This window comes from Aquarana catesbeiana, linkage group LG10, assembly GCF_042186555.1.
Source record: "Aquarana catesbeiana isolate 2022-GZ linkage group LG10, ASM4218655v1, whole genome shotgun sequence".
In the NCBI taxonomy this organism is placed as follows: Eukaryota; Metazoa; Chordata; class Amphibia; order Anura; family Ranidae; genus Aquarana; species Aquarana catesbeiana.
Genome location: NC_133333.1, coordinates 14,999,423 through 15,015,765, shown reverse-complemented (window position 1 = coordinate 15,015,765; position 16,343 = coordinate 14,999,423). Strand labels below are relative to the sequence as shown.

The window sequence follows — 16,343 nt, the reverse complement described above, 5'->3', positions numbered from 1 at the left end:
GGGTTTAGAAGGAACATACGGAGATCTCCATATCAATCCAATGTCAACACAAGATCCTATATATAAACCCAAATAGCCAATAGTATTGGGAGTTTCAAAATTAAAATTCAAATGCAAAATTTTAAGGACATGGCCTAAAACTACAATACTAACTTTAGAGAGATTTTTTTATGAAAGATTAGTTATTGTTTGAAGTTGATGGCCAGCAGAGGTATGAAGTCAGTCAATAGGGTTAAAGAAAAAAAAAAAAGGAAAAAGGGGGAAGAGTCAATGTCACTTTCGTTTCTCTGTACACCGAAGTAGCTGCAAACAATGTAAAGTTTCACCCAGCTGACACATGCAGAGCATTTCTCAGTAAGTTTTTGCTTTAATATAAAAGTTTTCTTAGCTCTTAAAAGTTGAGCAGTCAATATACAGAAGGCTGCATGATAGATCATATATTAAGTGTTATGCCGCGTACACACGGTCGGATTTATCAACCGAAAATGTGCGATGGGACCTTGTTGTCGGAAATTCCGACCGGTGTGTAGGCTCCATTAGACATTTTTCATCGGAATTTCCTTCACACAAAATTTGAGATCTGTATTGTACATTTCCCCTTTTATTGGTTGAACTACATAGACTTGTGTCTTTTTTTCAACCACACTGACTAACTGATTTCTTGTGATGTGGGATGGGTTCTGGCAGATGTTCTATACAGCAAGATAGTATGTGGATGATAGGAATTAGCAGATGGAATGGGGGCTATTAATTGAACCTTAAAGTAATACTAAACACACAATGTTTAATTTACTTTGCCCCCCTTTTTTTTTATATGTGGATGATGGCACTGTAATGATTTTAATTAAAAAAAAAAAGTACACATGACCCAGCTCTCTCCCAGCCTGTCTGCAGGGAAACATAAGCAGGAGGAGCCTCTAGTCTTCTGCTGCCGGTCACATGTTCAAAATAAATAAAACAGCCTTTGGAATACAGAGTAGAAATAAATAAATAATATCAATAAACTGTTTTAAATTGTCATACAAATGTATATTTGAAGCCAAATCTTTATTATTTTATGGAAATAACATGATGGGGGCAGATTTCTGTCAGTCACAGGCAGGGGTGTTGCTAGGTTTACAAAAGATCTGGGGCTAGAGCCCATAGCAGTGAAGTAAAGAAAGTCATACGCTTGGGCGGGCATGCACACGTATATAATATATATTATATATATATATTATATTATCATTACATCAGGGTCCCCAGAGAGCCCCCCTCATTACATCAGGGTCCCCAGAGAGCCTCCCCTTACATCAGGGTCCCCAGAGACCCCCCTTACATCAGAGTCCTCAGAAAGCCTTCCCCTTACATCAGAGTCCTCAGAGAGCCCCCCTCTTACATCAGAGTCCTCAGAGAGCTCCCCCCTTACATCAGGGTCCCCAGAGAGCCTCCCCCTTACATCAGAGTCCCCAGAGAGCCTCCCCCTTACTTTAGGGTCCCCAGAGAACCCCCCTTACATCAGGGTCCCCAAAGAGCCCCCCCTTTACATCAGGGTCCCCAGAGAGCCCCCCCTTACATCAGGTCCCCAGAGACCCCCCCTTACATCAGGTTCCCCAGAGACCCCCCCTTACATCAGGGTCCCCAAAGAGCCCCCCCCTTTACATCAGGGTCCCCAGAGAGCCCCTCCTTACCTCAGAGTCCCCAGAGAGCCCCTCCTTACCTCAGAGTCCCCAGAGAGAGGGCGGGCAGTGAGAGATGATGCAAACTCTCTACTGCCCATAGCTGCATAGTGACGGTAGAACATCTGTGATGCAGGGTGGGCGGTGAGAGATGATGTCATCTCTCTGCTCTCTCCCCGCCGGCCCTTTGGTCAGCTCTCCTGTGCTGCCCGTCTGCTCTCCCGTGCTACCCATTCTGCCCGCCGACTCTTCCATACTGGCCACCCGCCATTTGGCTGGCTCTCCCATGCAGCCCATCTGCTCTATGCTCTCCCGTGCAGCCCATCCACTCTCTGCTCTCCTGTGCAACCCGTTCTGCCCACTGGCTCTCCCATTCTGCCTACCGCCTCTGTCATGTGACCTAGCTACAGAGAGGTTGGAGACCCCTGCAGAGACTCGGGGCTATGGGCCCCAGATTCGGGGCTATAGCCCCAGTAGCCACCCCCTAGCGATGCCACTGGTCACAGGCTATGTCACGCTCCTCCAGCCTGTGTCTTAGAATAGGAGGGAGGTAAAGCCTCCATTAATCTACATGTAATATCCCGCCCCCATTGTGTTTAGCTGGTTAGTGGGCATGGAGGAGAAGGGAGGGGGTGGGCTGTCATTTACCACTGTGTATACGCCCACATGTGTGACTCTATAGTCACATGGGCCACTCAGATGTGATAGAGAGGAAATGCTCAGCATAGAAACTCACTGAAAACTGAGCATGTGCAGAGCTGCAAAATCCCTAGCTGAACATGGACGGAAGGGGAAGATACAGAGCAGCAGCATCAACCAGGTTTTTCTCAGATTACAGAAATAGAATCTCATAGTGACTTAGTATATATGAACAGCATGGAATACACTGTTTATTGATCTTTTTTTTATGAAGTGGGTTTAGTGACACTTTAACAAGTTCACTTTAACATCATGAGTTGTTAAATCGGAACTTCAGTCATATTTTCAACTTTCCATCTATTAAATCTCGCTGCACCACACTGCCTGCCACCCGCCATGATGGGGGGGTGCCACTCATGGGGGGGTGATTAGTTATTTGTCGCCCCCCCAAAAAAAACACCAGCCGCCACTGGCACAATTCCTCCCACTGACATCAGCAATAGGGCATCATTCCTCCTATCAACACCAACGATGAGGCACTATTTCTCCCACTGATACCAACAATACAGCATAATTCTTCCCACTGACACCAACGATGGGGCACTGTTCTTGCCACTAATACCAATGATGGGGCACTATTCCTCCTCCTACCGACCACATTTTTTTTTAACTCCAAAGAAATATATTTCACCATAAGCGGACCAATTTGTTGCCACCATCCCATACAATAATATGTGAGAAAGGGACCCCCAAGGAGGATTGGGATTTTAAGGGCAACTGAGTAATGGTACAAAACCAAGTATTGATTTATAACAAATTGTAATTTATTAAATATTATAAAAAGCCAACATCTGCATAGAAATTGTGATTTGACTATTTAAGAGCAACATCAGAATGTACAACAAATACAAATAAGTATTGTCTCCTAGATGGAAATTACGCCCAACGCGTTTCAGGAACTTGTCCTTTCCTCAGGGGCGGTTCCTTGTGGAAGACAATGTACATCTATAATAAAAAATAAATCAACATTGAGAATCATATAAACAGAATGCATGAAGTGAGCATCGGTAAGGGCAGGGGAGTGCAAGAAAATCATGATCCCAACACATGCAAGATTAACCCCACCTCCACAAAAAAAAAAAATATATATATATATATATATATATATATATATATATATATATATATGTATAAAAATATAACCTGATGAGAGAAGAAAATAGCTTCACTACTGGGTACAACCTGACTTGAAATGACCACCAAGCCTGAGACATTGTGGACTCCCGTTGATGCTGGGACATTTTCTACTCCCACTGTCCACAGTCCGGCCCCCACTAAAGTCTGAAAAGCAGTAAACTGGCCCTTTGTTTAGGAGGTTTGGAGACCCCTGCTTTAGAGAAGAAAATAGCGGTAGTTCCAATTTTTTATGCCACACGATATTACCGCAAAGGTCTAGGAAATGCAAAACTCCAGTAAAAAAAGAATGCACTAACGTTAATTTTAGGGCGCACAAACGCAAGCTCTTACTTAATTTTTTTTGTTAAACTATAAAAGATGAGGTTGCACCGAGTAAATAGATACCCAACATAAGGCTGGGGAAAAAATCAAATTTTCAGGAGCTGCGGGCAGGAGCTGCGGGTCGGAAGCCGCGGCCTCACCTAAAAACTCCTGCCCGCAGCTCCACAGGACCGGCGCGGTGTCCATAAAAAAAAAACTTGATTCGAATTGTGAATCGAGTTCTTTTTGGAGAAAATCGCAGATTTTTTTTTTTTTTTTTGAGAAAATTGCCCAGCTCTAACCCAACATGTCAAACCTTAAATTTGCGTGCGCCAGTGAAATGGCAACAAACTTCAGTACCCTATATTTTCCATAGGTGACACTTTAAAAGCCCCCTATAGGTAATCAATTTAGCATTACGGAGGAGGTCTGGTGCTAGAAATATCGCTCTCACTCTGTTGTGCGCAGCCTTATGTAACATGTGTATGGCAATCAATGTTTGCCCCCCCCCAAAAAAAAAACATTACCACCGGCCACCATGGCTCTTCTCCCTCCCCTCTACCTGGTGGCGCCCCCTATGTCCGGACCCACAGAAGAGCAAACAGAACCCAGGATACATTGCGGGGGCGCGTGGGGGGGGGGGGCATGGGCATTACTAGGGCTGTGAGGAATGCGTGCACCTTGGGCTCGGTTCACACCTATGCATTTTTTATTGCTTCTGGCAGAAACGCACTACAGTCCATTTAACGTGGCTTCCAAGGGAACACGTTCACATCTATGCTTTTTTTTCAGCCGCTGTGCTTTTGGAAAGGGACTTTTTTTAAAAGCAAAACGGTGCGTCTTTGGTTTAATAGGCTTCGATGGAGAAGCTGCAGAAAAACATGCAGTGCGTTTTTGCCGTGTTTTCTCAATTTTGTGTTTTTTTAATACACATTAAAACAAATTGGGCAAAAAAAAAAAAAAAAAAAGCATAAAAAAATGCAAAACTCCTCAATAAAAAAAATGCGTTCAAAACAAGTGTTGCAAAAACGCAAAATGCACCTCAAAAAGCACTGCAGAAACGGATCTAATGCAAACGGCATCAGGGTGTGAACCGGACCTTACAGGCAGGGGTCCGCTTGTCAGATTTAAACAAAATGCCAATGGCTGCAGCCCCCTTCCCCCCCTCCCCCCGAATGTGTGTGAACCCCACCCCCTCCGTCGCTGTCAGGTCCATACAAAACTGGCAGCAAAAGGGTTAAAGAGCTTCTCCTTTTTTTTTTTTTTTTTAAAGTAGTTGTTGTTCGAAGGGGCGGGCAGCAGAGACAGTGAGTCTAAAACGTCCCTGCAGCAAACATAGATCTATACTCAGATAAAAGGGATTAAAAAGGGGATGTCACTTTTCTACTTTTTTTATACAAGGAAGTGGCTATAACACGGAGCGTCATTTCTCGGTAAGTCTTTGCTTTAGTATTAAAGTTCTTTCAGCTCTTAAAAGCCGAGCAATCAATATACAGAAGGCTTTGTGATAGATCACATAGCAAGCGTAAGGATTTAATGGGACAAGACATCATGTAGATCAGGGACCTTCATACTTTTCAGTACGAGGGCCACATTTTACAAATATTTGCATGCCTAAAAACAAACCTCATCAGAGTCCTCTTACATCACAGCCCCCCATAGATCAGAGTTCCCCTTAAAACAGACTCCCTGCTTACATCAGGGTCCCCACCAGAGCCCCCCTTACATCAGGGTCCCCGCCAGAATCCCCCCTTACATTAAGTTCTCCATCAGAATACCCCTTACATCAGATTCCCATTTAAATCGGGGTCCCTATCAGCGTTTCCCATACATCAGGGTCCCCACCAGAGCCCCCGTTATATCAGGGCTCCCATCAGAGTCATCCTTACATTAGAGTTGCTATCAAAGTCCCATTTACATCAGAGTACTCTTAAATCACAGCCCCCCCATGGATCAGAATCCCCCCTTATGTCAGGGTCCCCATCAAAGTCCTCTCATACATCAGGGTCTCTCTCAGAGTCATCAGAATCCCCCCTTAGGTAGGGTGCCGATAGGAGTTCCCTCTTACATCAGAGTCCCTGCTTACATCAGGATCGCCATCAGAGTACTTCTATATCAGAGCCCCCATACATCAAAGTCCCACTTACATGAGGGTCCCCATCAGCAACCCCCCTTACGTCAGGGACCCCATCAGAGTTGCCTCTTACATCAGAGTCCCTGCTAATATCAGGATCACCTTCTGAGTGCCCTTACATCAAGATCCTCATCAGAGTCCTCTTTTATCACAGCCCCCCACACATCAGAGCCCCCCGTACATCAAAGTCCCACTTACATCAGGGTCACCATCAGCTTCCCCCCTTACATTAAGATCCCCATCAGAATGCCCCTTACATCAGCGTCCCATTTACGTCAGGGTCCCCATCAGAGTTTCCCCTCATATCTGGGTTCCCATCAGAGTCATTCTTACTTTAGAGTTGCTATAAGAGTCCCATTTGCTCCACAGACCCCCATACATCAGAATCCCACCTTACGCCAGGCTCCCTATTAGAGTTTCCTCTTACATCAGAGTCCCTGCTTACATTAGGATCACCATCAGAGTGCTCTTACATCAGGGTCCTCATCAGAGTACTCTTATATCATAGCCCCCCATACATCAGAGCCCCCCTTACATCAAAGTCCCACTTACATGAGGGTCCCCATCAGCGTCCCCACTTACATTTAGATTCCCATCAGAAAGCCCCTTACATCTAGGGTGCCCACATGTCCCAGATTGCCCAGGACAATCCCGTAATTGGCAGCTCTGTCCCGGGTCCCGGGCACCCTCATTCCAATACAGTGTCCCAGAATTGCCCCCTGGCCCTGGACTGATCTGATGCCCTCTAAAATATCGCTCACATCGCTGCTGTCACTCACTGACAGCCTGTGGTGGACCCCTGGCTGGTGAGACCCCTTTTACATGAGTCGTTGGCTCAGTGCCTAAATGGTTGCTAGTCGCTGCCAGCCTCGCATCTAGCAACCAGTGACGTCACGAGGAGGAGAGAGACAGAAGCCCCAGCATTCACAGCGGGAAGATTTAACTTCCTCCTCCGCGCCTACTGATTAGCTCCACCCACCTCCTCCCTGCATCGTTCAGCCAGCAGCATGCAGAAGTGCACAAAGGAGAGATGAGTTTTGTAGAAAGGCAAGTACAATCCAAAGCACTCACCATGGACAGATCAGGGTTAAAATCCTCAGTCAGCTCTCCCCCAGCAGCCAGCATTGTGTGCTAAACTGTCAGCACTTCACAAGAGCTCTGGGTGTGTGTCAGCCTGGAGCTAGCCTGATAAGAGGACAGTAGGCAGATAAGGGGTCTGCAGAAGGGGAGAGGACACTGACAGATGAGATTACACTCTCTGAGGGATGGAAGGAGGACACATCCTTACATGTCAGGACAGGGTTCATGCTGGGATGTGACCCCCCCAAAAGTGAAGGACTACAGGTCCTAGCATGAACCCCTCAGAACTTAAGATGTGATGCCCCCCCATCAGTAAAGAACTACAGGTCCTAGCATGAACCCCTCAGAACTTAAGATGTGATGCCCCCCCATCAGTAAAGAACTACAGGTCCCAGCATGAACCCCTCAGAACTGAAGATGTGATGCCCCCCATCAGTGAAGAACTACAGGTCCCAGCATTAGCATGTGAAATCTATGGGGTCACTCCCTTAATTCTCAGGGATCCATGCTGGGACCTGTAGTTCTTCAATTTTGGGGGGGCATCACATCCTTGGATATCAGGGGTTCATGCTGGGACTTGTAGTCCTTCACTTTTGGGGGATGTGACTAAAGATGTGACACCCCCCCGGCCCCCGCATGGGAGGAGTCACATCAGTAGCCAGCAGCGGGAGAGGCGTTTACTTTCCCAGGGCTCCAGTGTGTTGGACTGGTGGCAGGCTATAGGTAACAAGTGGCACATTGCATCTGGTGGCAGGCTACCGGTGGAAAGTGGCACACTGCATCTGGTGGCAGGCTACGGGTGGAAAGTGGCACGCTGCATCTGGTGGCAGGCAATGGGTGGCAAGTGGCACACTGCATCTAGTGGCAGGCTATGGGTGGAAAGTGGCACACTGCATCTGGTGGCAGGCTATGGGTGTAAAGTGGCACACTGCATCTGGTGGCAGGCTATGGGTGGAAAGTGGCACACTGCATCTGGCATCAGGCAATGGTGGCAAGTGAAACGCTGCATCTGGTGGCAGGCAATGGGTGGCAAGTGGCACACTACATCTAGTGGCAGGCTATGGGTGGAAAGTGGCACACTGCATCTGGTGGCAGGCTATGGGTGGAAAGTGGCACACTGCATCTGGTGGCAGGCTATGGGTGGAAAGTGGCACACTGCATCTGGTGGCAGGCTATGGGTGGAAACTATCACACTGCATCTGGCGTCAGGCAATGGCGGCAAGTGACAAGCTGCATCTGGGGCAGGCGACAGTGGCAAGTAACAAGCTGCATCTAGTGGCAGGCAATGGTGGCAAATGGCACACTGCTTCAGGTGGCAAGTGACAAGCTCGGGGTCCCCACTGATTCTACATTATGGAGAGTTGAACAATTTCATTATATATTACAATATAGTACAACACCAGCCATTCGCCCGACAAATCACCCCTGTCCGCCGAATTCCCCGTCAACCCCGAGACTACATTCCCCCCCAACCCCCCCATCTTTTTTTTGGGAAGGGGGCAGGGAGGGTGTCCCTGAATGGCAGTTTGGAAATGTGGTCACCTTACTTACATCAGACTCCCATTTACATCACAACCCCCCATACATCAGAATTCCCCCTTTTCCAGCATGCCCATATGACAGAAGCTGGACGTCAGGTCGTCTTATGTCGGATAGGCTGCTGTACACATTGGATGAGTGTCAGGTTGTTTCTGTTAAATTGGCCAATACCAGCTGATATTCAGCCCGTGTGTACCAGCTTTTAGATCCCCATCAGATTTCCCCTAACAACAGGGTCCCCCACTTACATCAGGGTCCCCATCAGAGTCCCCTTTACATCAGAGCCCCCCTTACATCAGGGTCCCCTTCAGAGTCGCACCTTGCATCAGTGTCCCCATCACACTCCCCCCCTACATCAGAGTCCCCCATACATCAGAGCCCCCCTTATATCAGAGCCCCCCTTATATCAGGGTCCCCATCAAAGTCACACCTTGCATCAGTGTCCCCATCACACTCCCCCATTACATCAGAGTCCCTCTCAGAATTTTCCCCTTACATAGGGAGTATTGAAGTGAAGCCCATAGTCAGCCATCTGTGCACCAGGGGCGGACTGACCATTCGTGCACTCGGGCACTGCCCGAGGGCCCCATGCCACTAAGGGGCCCCATCAGGGTTGCCAGCCTCAATAAAACCAGGGACAGTATGTAAAAATCTGTGTTTTTTTAAAAATCTCAAGATTATAGCTGCCCCGCCTCTCCAGTACTTTTTCAGTGTGTGTGTGTGTATTCTGTGTGTGTATATTGTGTGTGTATATTGTGTGTCTGTGTGTGTATACTGTATGTGTGTGTGTGTATACTGTGTGGCCCCATAATCTTTTGCCTGTGGGCCCCATAATCTCCTATTGCCTGGGGACCCCATATCCTTCTTCTATTGCCCGGGGGCCTCATAATCACCTATTGCCCGGGGGCCCCATGAGTTGTCAGTCCACCCCTGCTGTGCACATTGAGGATACCCCATTGACCCTATCTGTGGCCCAGATAAAATCCTGTAGGGGGTCAGATGGGGCCCACGGGCCTTAGTTTGAAGACTCAGATATAAAGAATAGGAATGTTCAGCTCCATATTAGGATAAAGCAATAAAATTCATATTTCTGACCATATTAATACGTTCCTAAATTAAAATTGTAAATTGCAATATTTAGAGTGGGTGCAGATCATTCAGTCTTGTGAGTGTAATATTTCATATATATATATATATATATATATATATATATATATATATATATATATATATATATATATATATATATATATATATATATATATATATATATATATGTATTTCTATTTTGTGCGTGGATGAATTATGAATAAAGTTACAGGAATTTTCTGACCTATGAACTGCACATTATCAGCAGCTCACTGTTACATTGTTATATTGCTTAGGCAACCCATACATTCATCATTTTCTCCATTCAACCAACGGGTTGAAAGAAGAAAAAAATGATCCCATTCCTCCCTTCTCACTGGCTGTGATTGACAGCAGCAGGAGACAATGGCTCCCGTTGCTATCTCTGAGCCAATGAGGAGGCAGAGAGCCACTCTTGTGCACATTACTGGATTGAGATCGAGCTCAAGTAAGTATTAGGGGGCTGCGGGGGGAGCTGCATCTTGAAGGTTTTTGTACCGTCATGCATAGAATGCATGACGGTAAAAAACCTTCAGGCTTTACAAATACTTTGTCATCTTTACTATGAATGTGCGACATCTTTTTTTTTCCAGATTTGTTTTCCAATGCTTCATAATTAGGATATTTTTTTCTGCTTCATTGGTATTAGAGAAATAGTGCCCCATCACTGGTTTTAGTTGGAGGAAAAGTGTCTCATCATTGTTAGTAGTTGAAGGAATAGTACCCCATCTTTGGTATTATTTGGAGGAATAGTACCCCATCATTGGTAGAAGTTGAAGGAATAGTGCCCCATCATTGGTATTGGTTGGATGAATAGTGCCCCATCATTGGTATTATTTGAAGGAATGGTGGCCCAATCATTGTTATTGGTTTGGGGAATTGTGCCCCATCACTGGTATTATTTGAAGGAATAGTGCCCCATCACTGGTAGTAGTTGGAGGTATAGTGCCCCATCATTGGTATTAGTTGGAGGTATAGTGCCTGATCACTGGTAGTAGTGGAAGGAACAGTGCTCCATGATTGGAATTAGTTGGAGGAATAGTACCCCATCTTTGGTATTATTTGGAGGAATAGTACCCCATCGTTGGTATTATTTGAAGGAATGGTGCCCCATCATTGGTATTGGTTGGAGGTATAGTGCCCCATCACTGGTATTATTTGAAGGAATAGTGCCCCATCACTGGTAGTAGTTGAAGTTATAGTGCCTGATCACTGGTAGTAGTTGAAGGAACAGTGCCCTATGATTGGTATCAGTTGGAGAAATAGTGCTCCACCATTGGTATTAGTTGGAGGAATAGTGCTCCATTGTTGGTATCAATAGGAGGGAAAATGCCCCATCAGTAGTGTCAGGAATTATGCCCCACTGTTGGTGTCCGGTGGCAGGAATTGTGCCTTGTAGCAGTGGGGGGAATAGTGTCCCAAGGGCCAGATAGGGGCAATCAAAGGGCCATAGTTTGGAGACCACTGCTATATAGGAACAAGCATGAACTCTCCACCCTAAATGTTGTAGAATGAGTACCCTTAAAAAACAAATGTGCTGCATCTTTTAATGTTGGGCCATTTTTTTCCAGTCCTTTATAATTATAGAATATTTTTTGGGCTTTTTTTCTTTCAGTGATGGCAGCTGCTGAACTGAAGTTTGAGGTGACGTGTTCCATCTGTACAGAAATCTTTACAGATCCCGTCACCCTGATATGTGGACACAGCTTCTGCCAAGTTTGCATCACAAGAACATTTGACAACCAACATGACAGGGAATACTTCTGTCCAGAATGCATGCAGGATTTCAGGAAACGTCCAGAATTAAAGAAGAATCCAAGATTATCCAACATTGCCAACCATTTCCATTCTGTGGAACCAAAGGGAGACCAACCCGAGAAGGTCTGCAGTTCTTGTGTTGACCTTACTGTACCTGCTGTTACATTGTGTCTATTCTGTGAAGCTTTTCTTTGTGATGTTCATCAACAGGAACACAGCAAGTCACCAGAGCACGTCCTCACCGATCCCAACACCTCCCTGGAGGACAGAAAGTGCCCCGTCCACAAGAAGATCCTGGAGTATTACTGCATTGATGATGATAGGTGTATCTGTGCTCACTGCATGACCTCAGACCACCGTGGGCACAAAGTGAACACTATAAGTGAGTTTTTGCAACAACAGACAAAAAATCTGAAACCGATTCTGGAGATATTGTTCGCTAAAAGAGAGGAAACTGAAGCAATGCTCCAGAGTCTGCAGAATCACAAGATGAAGATAGATAAAGAAGCAGATGGTTTAGATGGGAAAGTCAATGCCATAATGAAAGACATCAGGATGAAACAAGAGGATCTAGAGAAGAGAGTACTGACTGAAATCTCCAGGCAACAAAAACAGATTTCCCTCTCAGTCTCCAATGATATCCAACAACTAGAAAACAAAAAGTCTAAAATAGAAAAGAAGATCACTCAAATTGAGGAGCTGAGTAGCAATACTAACCCGATATCTGCCTTACAGACTGCAGGAGTTTTGCTTTGTGTCTCAATGGATGAGTGTAATTTGGACACAGGGATGGGTAAAGAAATGATCCATGAAGCAGGTGATCTGGATGAGCATGCGATCTTAGAGACTTTGCATTCTGGGCTATCAAACATTGTGGTGGGAGCTGGAAAAGAGGTCCACGTGAAGGATGTTCATAAAGTTTCACTCTCTGCAGCTGATGAGAATATACACCTAGGAAGCAGAAGGGTATACAACGAGCCTCAGATAGAAGGGCCAGGCTTTATACATGAACCAAATGCCCCTGTACGGTCATGCACCCCATTAGAAACTCAAATTAGGGCAATCGATAATGACATGGTTAATTACATTCATGATGACATCGAAAATAACTTCAATGATGACTTTGAATATGAGATCAAATATATATAGGAGAACAAAAAGATGGGAGGATATATAGATTAGCCTAACAGTTGTCCTAATCTAAAACTCTTTTCTAACCAGTCCCTATTATAGGAATGTCAGGTAGATGATCACTAGCTACAAGGAAACCTCCCTCTCTAAGACAATTTGACTGTCCAATTACTGTGGTATGGTGTCTTGCATCCAAGCCACTCGTTGGTCTCAGTCAAAAAAAGCTCTCATAACTTCTTTGTAAACTGCTTGTTCACCATCCTTCTAAACCATATGACCCATGTGACACCTCAAAATAAAGGTGAAAAAATAAGGTGCAGAAATAACTTAACTCTACATGTTTCGCTCGCTAAATGAGGCTTCGTCAGGAGTACCAAATAGTGCATCAAATCAATAGAGTAAAAATGAGACAAACAAACATATAAGATCCATGGTGATGAAAGGAAAGAAAATGGCATCCAATTGTTTGGTCACCCTGTATTTATAACATTATGAGCAAAATGGCCGCCATGCGTCCACGTGCAACGACGTCATCATGCACGTGGTATAGTGCTCTGTGATGTGGTGTTTGTCTGTGTACTTGTGAAAAATGTTTCATTAAAGAATTTTCAAAAAAAAAATTTATTTAAATTTAAAGTAGACCTTATATTTAAATTCAAACGTCACTTTTGTGTAAAAGAGTACTCCTTGCCATGTGTAGAAAATACATCATTTGGCCTTATGTCCAGGAAAAAAAGATCACATGATCTGCCATTAGCATTGTGGATGCCTCCATTTACATACACACAATTACACAATATACGTAGAACCAAGAAATGTTACACATCAGCACACACTGATAGGATGACGTACATTACACTGATCTATTGAAATATACCGTATGTTTAAAAATCATTAGGAAGGCTGTAGCCATAGCTAGATTAGTAATGGGTTCCTGCAGATGTTCTGTACAGCAGGGTAGTGTGTGGAAGGTAGGAATTAGCAGAAGGAATGGGGGCTATTAATTGAACCTTAAAAGAGAGTCTTTCTCTGAGTCTGGAGTCAATGAGGATGGCAAATGTGATCAACCTCTCCAGCTCAGTGGGTATATCTCGGGCTGCTATCTCATCCTTGATGTTACCCGAGAGACCATGAGAGAAGGCAGCCACAAGGGCCTCATTGTTCCAAGAAACCTCTGCTGCCAAAGTATGGTATTCAATGGTGTAATTGGCAACAGTTCTTGTACTCTGTTTGATGGACATGAGGCTCCTGGCAGTAGAAGCGGAGCATGCGGGAACGTCAAATACCCTTTTGAAGGAAGCCACAAATTCTGGGTAACTCAGGACCACGGGTTTTTGCATCTCCCATAGAGGGTTTGCCTAGGCCAAGGCTCTCTCAGAAAGCAAAGCTATCACAAAACCTACTTTGCTTCTGTCCATGGGAAACGCCTGGGGCAGCATCTCAAAGTATATCTCAACCTGGTTGAGAAACCCTCTGCATTGAACTGGATCGCCCCCAAATCACAGGGGAAGCGGACATGCCTCTTATAGAGGTAATAAGCAAGGCGGGTGCCTGCACAGAGACTGGAGCAGCAGCAGGGACGGCCTGCAACACAGGTTGTACCGGAGCAGCTATAGTGGAAGATTCCAGGTGAGCCGTGCAACTCAGGAGTGTTTGTAACGCCAAGGCAAACTGATCCATGTGGTGATCCTGGTCATCCAATCTGGAAAAACTATTACCAACAAGTGGACTGACTGCATCCTCTGAAATCGTGGCCTTCGCCTACTGTCAGAAACCATGAAATCAGACTGAGACAGAAGTACAGTTAATCACACTAGTTTAATAATAATAAGGTAAACAGAGTAAGCGTAGTCAATACATAGCCAAAGTTCAGTAACCAGATCGGATAGTCAGCCAATGCCAATGTCAGAGAGCCAGAGATCAACGTAGTAGAACAGCAAGCAGGATCAGGAGCCAGAAGGGACGTCAGCCGAGCAAGTCTTCAACAGGAACGCAGGAGAAACTCTCTGAGACGTGACCAAAGGCGAAGGCAGAGATGAAGTAAACTGGACGGCTTTAAGTAGGCAGGACTGGCAAGCAGATCCTCAACAGCTGAGTCACTGTGGAGAGAGAGGGGAGCTGGCAATTAGCCGGCAGCTGAGCGGCCAACTCAGAGAAGGAAGGGCTGAGCCCAGCCCTGACAGCGGGATAACTTCAAATGTTATTAGTAATTATGCAATTATCATGCATTATTAATTTTTTTTATTAGTAATGGCGGCGATCTGCGATTTTTATCGTGACTGCGACGTTATGGCGGACACTTCGGACACTTTTGACGCTATTTTGGGACCATTGACATTTATACAGCGATCAGTGCTATAAAAGTGCACTGATTACTGTGTAAATGACACTGGCAGGGAAGGGGTTAACCACTAGGGGGCGATGAAGGGGTTAAGTGTGTCCTAGGGAGTGATTCTAACTGTGGGGGGGGAGGGGCTACAAGTGACACGATACTGATCGCCGCTCCCGATGACAGGGAGCAGTAGATCACTGTCCTATCACTAGGCAGAACAGGCTAATGCCTTGTTTACATAGGCATCTCCCTGTCCTGCAGCTCCGTGACACAATCACTGGCCCGCCGGGGGACATCGAGTTCACGGGCCCCCGGTCACACTCACGGAGCTCGCGGCGAGCGCGCAAGCACCCGCTAGGCGGCAGATTCAAAGCAACGTACCTGTACGTTGGTTTGCCTGCCTGTGCCATTCTGCCAACGTATATGTACGTGAGACAGACGGCGAGTGGTTAAGATGAAAAAACTTTTTTAATGCTGAAGCCCCCCAGCCCCCCCCCCCCCGTTTTACTTACCTGGACCCTGTCATCCTCCGTCCGGGAACGAGCACACCATCTGTAGCCGGTGTCTCGTGTCCTGATTGTGAATGTCTGTGTGAATGGACACAGATGCTGGACTCTGGAGCGCGCCTGCAGGGGTGTCCACCAAGTAGAGCTCTTCACCAACGTGGACATTCAATGCAGGGGAGGAGCCACTAGCGCCACTGAGGGACCCCAGAAAAGGAGGATCGGGGCCACTCTGTGCAAACAAACTGCACAGTGGAGGTAAGTATGACATGTTTGTTATTTTTATTTTATTTTTAAATGAGGATTTACAACCCCTTTAAGTGCAAAGGAGGGATTTGAGGTCTTATGGACTCCAGATCTCTCCATAAAGAGGACCTGTCACTGACTATCATGCCGCGTACACACGATCGGATTTTCCGACAACAAATGTTCGGTGGGAGCTCGTTGTCGGAAATTTCGACCGTGTGTAGGCTCCATCGGACATTTTTCGTCTGAATTTCCGACAAACAAAATTTGAGATCTGGATCTAAAATTTTCCGGCAACAAAATCCGTTGTCGGAAATTCCGATCGTGTGTACACAATTCTGACGCACAAAGTTCCATGCATGCTCGGAATCAAGCAGAAGAGCAGCACTGGCTATTGAACTTCATTTTTCTCACCTCGTCGTACATCTTGTAAGTCACCGCGTTCTTGGCGTTCGGAATTTCCGACAAGATTTGTGCGACCGTGTGTATGCAAGACAAGTTTGAGCCAACATCCGTCGGAAAAAAAAACATGGATTTTGTTGTCGGCAAATCCGATCGTGTGTACGCGGCATTACTGTCACAAGGGATGTTTACATTCCTTGTGACGGCAATAAAAGTGATGAAAAATAAAATAAAGGCAAAGTGTAATTTTTTTTTTTTTAAATAAAACAAAATGAATAAGAGAAAAAAAAATGTGC

At 45.7% G+C, this 16,343-nt stretch overlaps 1 protein-coding gene across 1 annotated transcript; it reads left to right on the top strand.

Moving 5' to 3' along the window:
* Positions 1 to 258: 258 nt before the first annotated feature.
* Positions 259 to 13,167, top strand: LOC141110372 (E3 ubiquitin-protein ligase TRIM7-like). The gene is made up of 3 exons (XM_073601683.1): positions 259 to 354; positions 11,291 to 11,556; positions 11,644 to 13,167. Coding segments are annotated over exons 1-3 (1,206 nt in total). The 5' UTR covers positions 259 to 353; the 3' UTR covers positions 12,583 to 13,167.
* The last annotated feature ends 3,176 nt before the right edge of the window (positions 13,168 to 16,343 follow it).